Raw genomic sequence first — 15,876 nt, 5'->3', positions numbered from 1 at the left:
CTCTCTGACTCACCTTTCTTAGCTGCTCGTATATCTTGGGTTTGGGGCTTTGACATTTGCCCTACTTGATCTTTCTTTCCACTGATCTCAGTGGAATCCACTCCACTAATTGTCTGACTGGATTTTCAATCTGTTAAGATTGGGTGTTGATTTTAATCCTCACTGCCTCCAATATTGAAGCTACTTGTTTCCAGGAGTAACACATGCAGCGGGGGGGTTTGGGTCATCGATGGCAACAATCAGAACTGGAGGAAAATCCTCTCGCAACCACCTGGAGCTGCATGACTTGTGACACAGAGATGGCTGGCGCAGGGACCATGTTGAATGAATTTGACCTGTGTTATTATGTGGGGCACAAGGGCAAGCTTGGCCATGAGTTCCTGGAGTTTGAGTTCAGGCCAGGCGGTAAGAGTTGGCCGGAATGTCCGGAGCTTGTGGCGCGGCTGTGAATCCAGAGCCTTTGGAGGTTAAGAGGTGGCGGAGGGAAGGCCAGGCCCAGGGTCCCAGGCCTCACACTGCTGCTGCTGAATGTCTCTGAGTCACTGTGCAGCAGCAGCAACAGCAGTAACCTTCCTGCATAGCTTCCTGACTGTAAAAAATTACAGACTTTACAACTCCCTGCACACAGCTTCCTTATATACAGGCATTTCAGGGTCTTTGAAGCTCAAGGTTCCTCGGATTAAAGCGGCATCAATATTCCCATACACCCTGCTGCATTTGTTTACTGAACATTAATTCCTTGGCTGTGATGGCCTGAGGACGTGAAATGCAGGATAGTGTTTGTATTTCCTGCTGGAGTTTCACATGGATTTTACAGTACAGAAACAGGCCATTTGGCCCACCCCATCTATGCTACTGTTTATGTTCCACACAAGCCTCCTCCCACTCTTCTTGATTACACTATCAGGGTAACCTTCAGCTTCTATCTTCCTCATGCGTTTATCAAGTTCCTTGAATGTATCTATACTAGAATCATAGACCGGTTACAGCACAAAAGGAGGCCATTTAGCACACTGTCTCAGTGTCGGTTCTCTGCAACAGCAACTCAGTCAGTCCCACTCCGCCACCTTTTCTCTGTAGCCCTGTAAAACCTTTGCTCTTCAGATAATTATCCAGTTCCCTTTTGAAAATTGCAATTGAATCTGTCTCCACCACAAGCTCAGGCAGTGCATTCCAGACCCAAACCACTTGCTGCATAAAAAAAGTTTTTCCTCATGTCGCCTCTGCTTCTTTTGTTAATCACCTTAGGGTTCGCGACCTTCCGCCGATAGGAACAGTTTCTCCCCATTTACTCGAGCCAGACCCCTCATGATTTTGAGCACGTCCAACAAATCTCCTCTCAACCTTCTCTCCAACATTCTCGTAATACTATTCTGCACTCTTTCTAAAACCTTTTCATCCTTCCTGTTGAGGCTGAACCAGAGTTTTATGAAGGTTCATAACTTACTTGCTTTTGTACTCTGTGCCTCTATTGGTAAAACTCAGGATTTAGTATAATTTATTATCCGCTTTCTCAACCTGCCTTGTCACCTTCAATGATTTATACACATATACACCCAGATCCCTCTGCTCTTGCATTTCCTTTAGAATTGTACCCTTTATTTTATGTCAACTCTCCTCATTCTTCTGACCAAAATGTATCGCTTCACACTTCTCTACATTAAATTTCATCTGCCACGTGAATGCCCACCAACCTGTCTATATCCTCTTGAAGTCTATCGCTATCCTCCTCACAGTTCACAATACTTCCAAGTCTTGCATCATCTTCAAATTTTGAAATTGTGCCCTGTACATCCAGGTCTAGGTTATCAGTATAAATCAAGAAAAGCAGTGGTCCCTCTATATACCATCCCCCAGTCAGAAGTAAGTAAAGATTTCTGTAATTCATGTTTTAATGGGCTTGAATCAAGTAATTAAACTGTTGGATAATAAATTCGAGTTATGCTAAAGAGTAATGATTCAAAATACCACGTGGTTCAGAATAAAATGCCTACCGGCACTAACAATTTTCACTTAGAAAGCATAGTTTTACTGACATTTGGGGACTCAAATGATTAATACATAGGAAAACAACATAATGGTAGATTTAGAAATGATATGGCCAGCATTTTCTTACAGCTCCTGCACCTCAAATTTTGCTACTACACCAGTGATTGTTGCTAAACTTTGAAAAGCAATTCCAGTGCTGTCAGGGATGTGGCTTTAAGGGATTGTTTTCCAGTATGTAGCCTTGCCAGCTGGGAGGACCTATGAGGGGTGTACCATCTGCAGTTTTCTGGATAGATAATGGGTGGAAATTCATCTGTGGCTTACGCCCAATCTTCCAACATGCACTGTCAATGGGTAAGGCTCCCAAACCGTAAGTGTGAATAGTGAAAATTACCCCATAAGTTTTAGAAAAATGCTGATTATTTGGGGGTATTTATGGTAACTTAAATCTTATTTCTATTCCATCAAGTTACTCCAGTTATGCCAGCTTTCTAATTAATTTATTTATAAGCACCCAATCTAAAAAAACTATTCCTTTGCATGGTAACTTTCTAATTATGCAGTCACCTTCTACACTGCATCAATAGTTAGAAATACAAGAATACCTGCATTACCAGCACTTGGTGGTCTCTGTGGAGCACCTGGTGATACAACATTTCTGGGCAGTGTAGCTTGGGGAGGCGAAAGCATGCTGGTATCGGTTAGAGATGTGGTTACCAATGAATGGGTTACGAGGGAGCTTCCTGGGTGGCTGTAGGTTAGGGTATTTGGGTTGCTCACTGGAACTGCAACCGGCATTGCGAAGTTTTGTGGTGGCAAACCAGGCTGCAAAGAAATCAAAAGATGCATTACTTCATTGCTAATATATGTTATTTCAATAAAACAAATAGCAAAGACGTCCTGGGATTAATTGAGTTTAGGATGTGCTGAATGCCTTTAATGTACAACGGAATCGAGCATTTACAATAAATTCGCACATTTGCACATCCTAAAATGGTACAATGAGTATGGATCCCAACTCTACCCTACGCAAGTGAGCATAAAGGAAAGAACTTACATCTTTCATTTGCCCAATCTTGCAAGAACCGCTACCCCGGACCCAATATAGTTAATATAGCAACAGTTTAGCTGTATGCTTCCCTAAACTAGTGTTAAAACGCATCATTCTGCTATTTCACAAGCATTGGCTATCTATACATGCAGGGGCCAATTTTCTAAGTTCTCACAAGTCGAGGACTGACACTTGCGATAACAATCCTATGAGTTTGCAATATGCTGTAGCAGCAGCTGAGGTACTGCTACATCAATGGGGACTCTGGAAATCTATTCCATAATAATCTGGATTGGAAAAATTGCTCTAGATGAAACTACAGGTATTTTCTCTTTTTAAATTATTTTCCTTAATTTTACCACGTTAAAATGTGAAAGCTGGAATAATAATTATGTTTAATTATTGATCCAAAAACAGTGGGAGAAATGAGCCCCTGCACTGGTGCACTTTGATGTACCACAGACAACCAAGGCCAAATAGAAGTGAACACCAACTTAAGCTACAGAAATGAAAAAAAAAATGCATTTAATTACTGTACCAACTATTTTTCAGGTGTTATCGCCTACCTATTTATTTCCTAAAATGTAGTACTTGCCAAATAATATGCTCTAGTTTTCATATCAGTATATATGTGGTTAAGGAACCAGGAACATAACATTTTTCCCAGTTGTGATATTATCGATTTCTCAGCAAAACCTCCACAAAGAACATTGATTAGATAAATTCATCTCATTAAAATAAGGTTAATATTTAAAAGTAGAACCATACTTTGCATGCTATGAAATTCTGTATAAATCAGCAAAAATGAATAAAAAAATCTTTGATATTAGTACATACATTATTGAAGCTTTCAGATTAGCACACTTCTCAAAAATGGTACAGAGTTAAAAACAAAAATGTTAGCTAGCACACACCATTTGACAGGCAACACATTGAGAAGTTAAAATTCTAGGACAGGTACCAAACAAGAACTTTGTAATAATGAAATGCATTGTATGGTGACATTTTGTGCGAGTTTCAAATTGTAATTATTTTCAAAAAGCAAAAGGAATATGGAGATCCATTGGGACTTCCATTTGTGATCAGCCAGAAGGCAAATTTTATAGTGAAAATCTCGTGCAGTAATTTTCCTCAGTATTTTCAGAATTTGCAATGAAATTTGAAACAGTTGTTACACTCCAATTTAAAAGTAAGTCATAGATGCAGTCATAATTCTGGAACCAAGGGCTGGATTTAACGTGGGCGATGGGGGTCTCGCCTACCAGTTGGAGAACCAGTGGTAGAAACCCACTGTCGTTTCCGTGAAGGAGGTCGATCAAATGAAGTGCCTGTCAGGGCCCCTGGACACAGGTGGGTGGGGTGGAATCATGGTTGCCGGGTTGGGGGAGGGGGGGAGGCAGAGAAACTGGGAAGACAGGTGCAGAGGCAGGGCAGCTTTCAGCACCCCGCTTCTCGATTTCTGGCCCCTTATTTGAGCACAAAGTGCGTGACAATGAGGAATCCCCTCCAACCCCCACCCCCGGTAGGCCGTTGGCAAACATGACATGGTTTGTTGAGTGGCCTTTGGGAAGCATGGGAGAGCCATGTGACTCCCATTTAATCCCTGAGCCGCCGCTAAATTTCCTGCGGGCTCAAGGATAATGGGTGTTATTTGGCTCGTTGATGGGCCGAATTGACATCCCACTATGAGCCGGCAGCGTATTTATCAGCTCATTGCCTCTCACCTCTAACTTAATCGCAGGAGGTTTTCCCATGGGACTGATGCGCAGCCTCTCCCACAATAAAGTGGGCCCGGCCACCATGTTTCCCGTTGTGACGAGCTGGAATAATTCTGCCCCAAACTTCTCATTACAAAATTCTTGTACTGGACTAAAGAAGTATTATAAAATGATCCACTGGATTTTTAAAAAAAAACACCAAAGTGATTGAAAAGGCAAAGCATTGCATTTAAACATATTGTTAAAAATGAAAATCAAGTTTGCTTTGCCAACATGTTTGTGCCATATTTACTTTTAGTTTTGCAGTCATCAGTCAAAGGAACGGAAACACAAATCTGACATTCGAACAATGATAAATTTGCTAGGATACTCCACATTTGATCTCCATGTAATTACAACTGTAAATTTTTTGTTACATGATATTTTTAATCACATTCTTTCAAGAATTTGGTTCTGGAGGAATCATGTTGCATGATGCAAAATAAAATTTCATACTGGATCTACTAGGCAGAAAACACCCACCCTAGTGCATCTGGCAATTTGCTATTATAAATCAGTATGCCCTTGTCTTTGATGTCATTTTACTCCCAACCCTCAGATATTGTTTCCTCTTCCCCTGAGGAAGTGACTCACGCAGGGGTGCAGTTTTCCAGACAAGCACCTGGGCCCAATATTTATTTCTCAAACACAGGCCAGGGCAGTGAGTGTTAACAGGTCTCATGGCAGAGCCCAACCACATCCTCACTTACTAGCCACATGTGAATTTAAGAACCTTACCCAATGTTTCCACACATGCTAGGAACAATTTTAACACCCTCACCCCTACCCTTAGATTTTCTGGCTCAGGAGGGAAACAAATCTAGGAAAGTCCCGGTCTCTATAGTGTTGCGTTGCAATATTAGTACATCTACCCGCTGCGCTACCAGAAGCCATTTTACGGTGTCAGGTGCAATTTGGATTCGGGAGTTGATACGTGCGCACGTGGTCTTTTTAGTCTCCCCTACTGTTGTAAGAGTAAAATGACAATAATTGACATACCCTACATTTGCCATAGAAAAGCAAAATAGAATTGAATAGAAACAATTTGGTAAACAAGATATAAAATTGCACGATGCGCTTAAATTTGTCAAAAACAAGACCAATTATTTCATCATGTAGATATTAAAATTTTGCCCCATGATCAGCTAGCACCTTTAACTTACCTAAAACCCTTCACAACCTTGGCTCAAAATGGCTACTTAATATATTCTTCTACCACCTTTAATCAAACATTAACACAGCCAATACCACGGAAAATTTGTTCTGTTTTACATACAAACATGTAAATAAAACATTTAAATGCCAAAAACACAATTCAAGCATTTGCTTCTATTAACAATCAGTTTCATACTTGATTATGTATTCTCTCCTGAGCAAATGGGATTTATATGGAGGAAGTCAATGGAACAAGTTGAGCCTTTTGCAAAAATGGCTTTTATTTTTATTTGATTAATTAAATTTATCATTTACTGATTAATCTGAAGGGCAGTTTCAAAACTATATACTTCAAATGGGCTGGTGCTCCATACATTTTCAGTTGTGATTGGAAAAAAATACACATTCGTCCAAATGCAACACATAACACCTTAACAAAAGTATGGTTCAGCTTGGCACACACCATGTTCAAACTACAAATGTTAGAGTGAATTATTCTGTACATTAATTCACAGACACATTATTATACATCACAGTGATAATGAGTTGTGAGATGGAAAATCATAATAATGCCAGAGGCGTGCAATAACTGAAATTACACAGTATGAAAAGGGTGATTCATTCCAGCCATGGTAATTTAAATGAGTTAGCTCTGAATCAGCTCATGAGATTAGGTACATGTTTTGTGAATTAGGTCTCAATCGGTGCTCCTTCACGCTCTGTTCAGTTGTCTTCATGCAGCCTTCTTCGGTCAAGAGCAGGCAATCAGGTAGCAAGGAAATCAATGTCTTCTCAAGCAAAGGAACCACATGCCAAAATCTACTTACTGCGAGTTTGTGATTCCTCATCATGTTATCAAACTCTTCATTTATTTTTTTATATTTTTCCTCTGTGTGTGGGGTGAGCACGTATGATGAATCAGGCTCTGGACTGTCGCAGCCTCTGTGTTCTTTCTTGTTAAGTGCCTAGCAGATTTAAAGAATCAACACAAAGAATACCAGATGAAGGTACTTACACCATAGCGCTTGAACATTACATCATTATCTTCATTAAGCTTTCTGTATTTGTCCTCCATGAGCGGACTGTGCTCAAAAGAATCATCTGGGTCTGGGCTATCACAGTCATTATGTCCTTTCTTTCTTAAGGTCTGAAATACAATTGGAAAATTCACACACAACTACAGACCTGCTATGACAATAACCATTCACCGATTAGATATATAAAGTGTATGATGCCCCTCACCCAACACCACCCCAAAACTTATCCAGTCTTAGTGGGCATCTTCATAAATCTGGAACTAAGCCTAAGAGCAGTCACCTTTGCAATCAATAAGAAGAAAACTGCATGACTGCACCAAAACTAAGCTGTAGGATTGCACATTTCAACACTGACAGATACTTATTTCTCAATCATTTAAAATGGGAGGCCTGCTTTACTACCATGAACTCATTTTGGGTCAAGAAACTGGAGGATGAAGTTCATTGTTATTCACCTTTAATGAGATACATGAAGATTATAGCAGCTGTATGCAGATTTAAAATTCAAATTAATTTACACAGCTCCCCTCATTTCACATAATGTGAATTGCTACTAAATTACTATCCAGGATTGTTTCAGTAAATTGTTCAGAGTTGAAAGGAAATGTTAAACGCACACTACTTGAGGAAGGGACAAAATACATTGGAGGTGAAATGAGGTAGTCCTGCCTTCAGTATGCAAAATTCTTTACACATGGTGAAATACTGTATTATCATACATTTTTAATGCAAACTGACAGTATTAAAATAGGTCACAACAAAATGTTAAGCCAATTATGTGCATGATGAAGCATACTTGTAGGTGTCATAATGCATAAATGCAATTTAGAGAGTTAGGAGGTTAGAAACCAAAGGAAAGCAAAAGTTTTACGCTAAGAACTTTTATTCTGAAAGTTCTGGGAATAGAGATTCACCTCGAGTTGGTAGTGAGAAATGGGCAGTATCACATCAGGTGCCAGTTATACGTCCTGTATACTGAAGTCAATGGAACTGAATATTGGGTGTTGTGTATTGGGGCAACCTATATGACACTGCCTGCTTTTGTGCCACGTCCCAAGACAAACTTCTACCTCTCAATGTCTTAATGCATACCAGAACTCTTTAGAAATTCAGAAAGTCACTCATCTTCCCATCCAGTCACTAGGAATGGATGGAAAATCTAGGCCGTACCCATTATATTTTATTGCTTTGATAAAGCAGTTCAGGTATAATTTATAGTTAAGAAAGAACTCACCTTAAGTAGTAAGTACATGTACAATTAGGACACTTAGAAAAAGATTCCAGAGGAGGCAGTGGAAGCATTTTGTTCCAATTCCTCAACAACAAAAACTTGTATTTATTTAGCACCAATAATTTGGTAATATGGTAAAATATTGCAAGGTGCTTCACATGAGCTCTATCAACTAAAATCTGGCACTGAGCCACATAAAGAGATTAGAATAGGTGACCAAAGCTTGGTCAAAGATATTGGCCTGAATTTTCAGCTCGGTGGGTGGGCGCAATCGGCGGGACCAGGATCGGCCAGGAAACGGACCCCCTGACCTCGATCACGATTTCACGCCGGCTGGCCAATTAACAACCAGCCAGTGTGAAGCTCACACTGAAAAGCTCAGCGCTGCCGTGGTGGCGGTGGGAGGGCGGGTGGGTGATGAAATCAACACGGGCGCGGGCGAGCGCTGAGAGAAAGCTCCCTAAAGGCAGAGAGCTGTCTCAGGGAGCTGCAGGCCCAAAAACCATGAAATAAAGTTTTGAAAATCAGAAAAAAAAACGTCCAAGCATCACAATCAGGCACCTGAACATATAGATGATAAAAATGCTGTCCACAGATTTTGATTTTGACTTTATTTAATAACGGAAACCTCATCCCGCCCTTGGATGAGGCTTGATGAAAAATGCAAAGTCCACCTGGCTGATTTGCCCGTCCGCCAACTGTAAGGTTGGACAGGCTATGTAAAAATCAGAGACAATTGCGCAGTTAATGGGCTTAATTGTCGGTGCGCGCGCCTCCGCCTTTTGCATGCGCCAACCAAGCAAAATACCGCACAAGCGCGGGATGATGTCAGGGCGCTCACCCGACGTCTTCTCGCACGATTTTACGCCCGATCGGGTCAGGTGCGCGCCCACCCGCGCGACATAAAATCCTGCCCATAGGTTTTGAGGAACTTCTTCTAAGATGAGAGAGAGGTAGAGTGAAGGAGAGGTTTGGGGACGGAATTCCAGAGATAGCTGTCTGGGCAATTGAAAGCATGGCCGCCAACGGTGGAGTGATTAAAATAAGGGGTGAGCAACCGTTGAGAACGAAGCCGCACAGAGACCTCGGATGTTATAGGGATGGGGAGGCGGGGACAATGTCATGAAGAGATTTGAAAATGAGCACAAGAATTTTGAAGTGGCATGAAGATATCGATTGGATTTCTGAAGGACAAGGCTGGCGTAGCATATGGACAGCAAGACTAATTTTTTGAGGAAAATAAATTACATCTTTGAGTTTTGTCTGATCATTTGTGATAGGTTGGAGGAACTTTAGCAGAAAATTCTTAAATTGTCTTAAACAACCTGGGGACATGACTATCATTTGGAAGGATCGACGTGCAGGATCAACAATGAACACACAGACCAAGACCAAAGTGGGGTAGAATTAGTGTTTTATTTTTAAAAGAAGAGACAGATTATTTCACCGGAGAAAGTGAAGATAATGCTAATAAAAAGAGAGAAAAATGAGACGGGAAAAGGTCACAACAGAAACTACAAACATGTGACTCCAGGCACACTGCAAGGTGGCTGACTCTTAACTGCTCTCTGAAAGGGGCTCTGCAAGCCACTCGGTTCAAGGGCAATTAGGGATGGGGAACAAATGCTGCCTTGCCAGAGACGCCCACATTTCATGGAAGAATTTCAAAAAAAAAACAACAAAAACAAACGAACAAATGGATGTAGGAAAAGGAAAATCTCCTTCAGGCTACAATTCAGGTAACCTACGAAAATTTCTTTTGAGTTATCAGGATTTGCCCCAGTTGTGACTTTTGAATTAGGACCAGTGAGTGATTCATGCGTACACTAGTAACAGGCCAGAAGCTCAACATTATTTTTGACCTGTGATATGCATTATTCATGTATACACAGTTCCCGCTTCAAAGTTCATCTTGTGCACACATATGGTAGAAGAAACTGGAATAAAATCAACCATATAGAACACCACAAAAGTCCACGTGGAAAGAACAAGTATTTCCTTCTCTTGCACAAATCACTAATTTATTTATTGGTTTTTATTCATAAAATATTAGCTCAAATTTCAGAAAAATTAGATCTGATAGATTATGAATTTATTTTTTTGCTTCCCAAGAATTCTTTCCATAATATGCACAGCACACTGATTCTATCGTAATTTATGGAAACAAATGAACAGGATGTGCTCAAACTGCTCAGCTTGCAAGAGAGAACCAACCTGATGGTGGGGTCAACATCAGGTTACCACAATTGCAGATCAGCTTGGACTCCTTCTAAAGGGATACTGATCCAGAACTTCCGAGGATTGGCAATCAGTCGGATTTCCACTCTGCTCTTTTTTTTACTTACCTAGGTCGGGAGCTGAACATTGCTCACCCGGACTTTTGACCCAGGCCTGGTGAGAAACGTGCAGCATACCTGGTTCCCCGAGTCCCTTCTGTGCAGGGCAGCAACGTCGGGAAAGTGAAAGTGCAACCCCTTTTTCTGGCATTAGTTGCTATGAAGCGGTAGGCTTAAAGCTCCCACGCAGCCACTTTGAGAAGCCAGGGCCAAGGGCATACGGTTAGTGGGTAGGATGGGTCAGTTTGGGGGTGGGTCGGGGATTTGGGTAGTAGGAGGGGAGTTGCATGGGGAAGTTGGGGGGCGGGTGGGGTTAGTCGGGGTCAGTAGTGTAGTTATCCAGGAGTTAGAAGTGGTTTTAATCTCACTAATTTTTCTGCTCCGAGTCAGAACTATCCGAAGCTTCTGATTTAAATTGGAGTTTCGGATGGTTCCCGGCGCAGGGTAAATGTCCATCGGAAGTTTAAACTTTCCGTGCAATTGCCATGCAGTCCTTGCAATGGTAGCGCATCCTCTGTGACACCTCTAGATTACGAACCCCCACCCCCCACCAAGAGATCGGAAGTTCTAGGCTATTGTGTTTCTCCTTCATAGTGGATTTTGTGTATTGCATGTTGGTTTGTGCTTTAAAAGATTACCAGAAAATCCAGCAGTGTATTGCCTCACCTGGGCCTTGCAAAACCTAGAACTATCTCCTGTAACTAGCTGGGCCTGGGTGCTGACCATATTGAGGCAGTAGAGTAAAACCATCAAACCTAAGCAGTTATACAAATACACAGGTAATCGCCCACCATCCCACAATCCTGATCTCCAACCTCTTCTTCCACCCCTCACCACAATCTTCCCAATGGCAGATCTTTCACCTACCTCCCGATTGTGCCCTCTCTTTCCCCCACCCCCTCTCGAAAGCTGCGGACATTCCTCAAGTGTCGCAGGCTGTGGGCTCCAGCTGATAAGTTTGCCAGTAGCTCTGTGTCCCCAGGCTTGCTGGGTTCTTTAGTAGTTTTTGTTTTTTTCTACTCCTTCCCTGCCTCCCCCTAAATATCCAGGATGTGGTGCCACTTGATAGCAGGATAAATCTGATGTCAAGTGAGCCACTGCCGACTAATGGCTGGGGAATTAGATGTTCCACTTCAGAATCCAGCAACTTTCCCTTTCTCCTTTGAAAAGGAGGCGGGCGAAGCAGGGCAGATCTCCTTTTGCGGCCTGATTGCTTTCTTGGCAGCAGACTCAGTATGACACGGACTTGACATACAGCAGTGGATTTGTCCTGCGGGTTGGGGAGGGGGTGGTTGGAAGCAGGAAATGACAGGGACACATTTCATCCACTCAACCAGTCTACCGCAATATTTTTTGCTGGCCCTTTACTGTTGGTGCATAGCACTTTCACATATATGGTGCAAAAAACTTTATTTACATTTGAGACAACTCATGGGATTTAATTATCTAAACACCCGATTTGTACTTTGTGCACATCCTATCTGTACGGCATTAGAATTAATGGCCAGTCCAATACTTCCCTAGTTTAGTAGAGAGCTATCTAAATTTTGATTGCTACATGACCATTGGCAGTTGTTGCACACGCCACAGTTTTGTCATGCAGAGGGTCCTATTGTGAAGGAGGAGGCCAACCTGCAACTAGTAGCTGAGGTCACACTGAAAACTGAAGAGGTTGTAACTGAAGCAACTTTGCAGCCAGGTGCAGCTATACATCAGGCTCTCTGAGTAGATATACATCTGATTGGCTGTGCCAATCATTTCATTATGGACATGTTTATTATGCAGCAGCCCAAAGTACAATTCCCAGCATCATCCTTTGAGCTACACCAATGATTATTGAAGTTTAGCATTGCATCTGTTGCTACTTTATTCCCGTATACCAACAAAAAATTCTTCTCTGCACAAGGTTGAAATAAAGTGGAACCAATTTATATTCTTATGAGTGATCATTGTATGTGTACTGAGCATTTATTTATTTTCACTCAAGTGCTGTGTTGTCAAAAAGGGAGCATTTTCCCTAATTTTGGCTTAGTGCTGTACTCAGCTTATTTTGAATAATTCAAACTTAAGTTTTGTTATGATTCACCCAGTTTGTATATCATAGAATTATACAGCACAGGAGGCTAAGAAAGATGCAAATAAAATAAATGCTGCATGTTATAAATGTTATTTGCAAAGGATCGGACTAAATAGTGTTGCAATTCTTTTTTTTGTGCAAAATTTTGTCCAATTGAATTGGATAAACTTTCAGTTGACTGCTCTCCAGTGGATAAGGTACAAAACAGGCCACCATTTTTTATTCTTGCAATTTAAACAACTACTGTAGCCCTTTAAATAGCTGCTGCAGTTCTGGATATCCCACCACTGAATCAACATGCTCCCCATGACTGACAGATTTCCAGGAAGAGCTTACTGTGAACATATAATAAAGCAGGAAATTGGAAGCTAGCTTGCACATTACTCAAGTGTGTGCAAATGGCTGCAGGGCTCATTCCCATTGATCTAATGTACCAAATGGAAAATCCACCCAATACTTCTCTAGGTGAGTTCAAAGCTTCTATCACATCTAACCTCTGCCTCTAGCCAACTCTAGGGATTTCCCCTTGGGGACCAATGCTGCAGCCAGCCAAGCATTGGTTAATACCGTGCCTGCAGCCAGTTGCTTCACCCTTGCCTGGTGCAAACCTGGACACCAATCAGGACAGCTGCCTAGTCATTGAATGATATAAGTAAACTCAGTCACTGGGCCTCAGCCAGTTCATCAGCACTGACCTATCAATGCCAGCATGAATCTCTAACACAAACCAAAAGCAAGATTTTGATTGAGGAGCTGCCAAGGTACTGACGGACGAGACAGCTCAAGGACATATTGCACTGCGGGAACCTGATATTTTATGTATTATTTTATGTATTATTCGCGTGTCCCGCCATGCTCAAATGTCCCAATATCTGCTGGCATTGAGGGGATATGTTGCCTGTACTTAACCCTTTAACTCCACACCCACCTGGCCGTCATGGGGTGGTAGGGGTGGAGAGAAGAGTTAGTATCACAGCTCAGGGTTTACTTTATGTCAATGCTCACTAAAAATCTTGCCTAGGCTGGCAGTAAGGATGGAGACAAGATTGCAACAGGCTACAGAAAGGACTCCATGACTGATACATAGAAGAGTCAAAGATCTCATTAATGAGGTCCCAAACAGCTGCCTAGCCAGTCAATGCCTTGGCAGCAAATCAATCAAAATCTTGCTTTTGGTTTGTGTTAGAGGTTCATACTGGCATTGGTAGGTCAGTACTGATGAACTGGCTGAGGCCCAGTGTCTGATTACTTATATCAGCAAAGGCTTCAATGACCAAGCAGCTGTCCCGATTGGTGTCCAGGTTTGCACCAGCAGGGGTGAAGCAATTGGCCGCAGGCACAGTTTTAACCAATGCTTGGCTAGCTACAGCACTGGTCCCCAAGGGGAAACCCCCAGAGGTTGGGCCTAAACATTCTCTCTCTCTTTCTGACAGCACAAGCTCTTGCAGAATGGATGAGAGAGACTGGTCACACTTTCTAGTAGTGCATTTCAGTCTAGCACTGGCGGCACGCTGCGAGTCAGAGATGTGCCTCCCTAATCACTGAACGATCCAGAGAGACAGGAAAGAGGGAAGAGAATTAAGTACACAAATAGAATATTTACTTACACAAAATATTCAATAACAGACATTAAGATAGCTGTAGTATTTTTGAATCCTGGGTTTTGGCAACATAGAGGTGAATCTCAAGATTGAATGCGCCATCATCTATATTTGGCATTTGCTTCTATTTAATTCAGATAGCTCCCTAAGAATAGCAAATGTTTTTAACCATTTTTTAAAAGACTACCCCGCCCCCCCCATCCTATCCTGACAAAGTTATAGATACACATTTCTCCCATGCAGTTTTACAGTACTTTTATTTGACACCCTGAAATTATCTTGCATCTAGAGAAAGATATCGCAAGACTCGTTTGTTTTATTTCGCTTTGTCCTACTTATCATTGTCTGAAAGCCATGCAAAAGCTCAGCTGTTTCCAAATAGTTTGTGGTGGCACAGAACCAGCAGCCTTTCACATTACAACACTGGTTCTCAAATTTCAGAGGCTCACGGTCACAACATGCGGACAAAAATAAAAATTCCAGTGTTCTAATTATGCAATACTATTTGCACTTCTATCAATTACGTACTTCTTAAAGCAATAACCATTTTTTTGCCCCATTCTAAAGGCTCTTATTATACATCAAACGCATCTTATCATTAATCAAACTATTAATTCAAAGAAAGTACGCCTGACAATTTAGCTCACTATCACAAAAAAAAGTCACCGAACAGAGGAAAAGACCCTTCCTTAGACAAAAAAAAATTCTACCCTGAGAAGGTGCTTCACAATTCAACTACAGGATTGGTGCACAAGTGCTTTGGTTTTGCATCAACTGTGCAGTTACAGTGTAACTGTTAACTTGTATCTAGCATCAGGAGCTGACCTGACACCAGAAGGAAGCTGAGTAAGACTCCCTACAGGAGGCTGCTTTACTATTTCCCTCGGGAGTCAGTTTGGACTTTGGCAGCCAATTTACACTCCAAGATTAGCACTGGTGTGAAGCTCTGCACAGACAATAAATTTGTTGAGTGTGAACGCACCCTTAGAGAAAGCATAATTAACACCAACAACAGAAAGCGCAGGCAATGATGACTCCTTGCATTTTGTGGACTCTTAGCACTGATCTTCTAAAATGCTATTGCAAGACATGCTGAAAAATAGCTAAACCTAGTTGTTCCCAATAACAGAGATTTCAGTGCAGGCTGTCCTAGCAAATAATATCCCTCACAATTTAACACTTAATCTGGAATTGTTATTTTTGCTTTCCCACAATTTCTAATATGGAGTGCATGTTTAGTTATTTGAAATAATACTAATATCATATTGTTCTTAATTTTATTGTACCAATGCTTTGTATTTTTCTGTTACTTATACCTACCTGTTATGTGTGGTTTTATTTGTGGTTTTGAGCCTATATAGCCTCCCTTCTAACTAATTTCCTGTTTACTGATTCTCGAGCTGCTTTAGTCTCTGATGATTACTTGTTTATCTTGCACCCTCTTGCTCATTCCATACTAAATATAATGTAAGATAACTGAAAACAATATGACATTTGACTGTAATTATGATTCACTTCTTCATGCTTTTAGGCCATGCTGTTACACATTTGTAAAACACTACACCTGGCATAATTTCAATAATATTTAGAATACAAAGATAACAGCACCATCTTAGAACTGCCACTAACAAGTAGACACATG

At 41.4% G+C, this 15,876-nt stretch overlaps 1 protein-coding gene across 23 annotated transcripts in view; it reads right to left on the bottom strand.

Annotated features, from left to right (window-relative positions):
• The window catches only part of mef2aa (myocyte enhancer factor 2aa), a 218,775-nt gene that overhangs the window by 40,077 nt on the left and 162,822 nt on the right, over nucleotides 1-15,876 (bottom strand). For 9 of the 23 annotated variants that reach the window (XM_078530375.1, XM_078530374.1, XM_078530373.1 and 6 more), the window contains 2 exons: nucleotides 6,780-6,917; nucleotides 2,595-2,814 (listed from right to left, as the gene is read on the bottom strand). In XM_078530375.1, coding sequence (XP_078386501.1) covers nucleotides 2,595-2,814; nucleotides 6,780-6,917 — 358 coding nt within the window. Of the gene's footprint in view, nucleotides 1-2,594; nucleotides 2,815-6,779; nucleotides 6,918-6,967; nucleotides 7,100-15,876 lie in introns of all 23 variants that reach the window. The other 14 variants (XM_078530380.1, XM_078530386.1, XM_078530393.1 and 11 more) reach the window with 4 other exon arrangements.

Source organism: Cetorhinus maximus, chromosome 26 (genome assembly GCF_964194155.1).
Source record: "Cetorhinus maximus chromosome 26, sCetMax3.hap1.1, whole genome shotgun sequence".
NCBI classification, from domain to species: Eukaryota; Metazoa; Chordata; class Chondrichthyes; order Lamniformes; family Cetorhinidae; genus Cetorhinus; species Cetorhinus maximus.
Note: the sequence above shows the minus strand (reverse complement) of the source record. Positions and strands in the feature narration are given on the sequence as shown.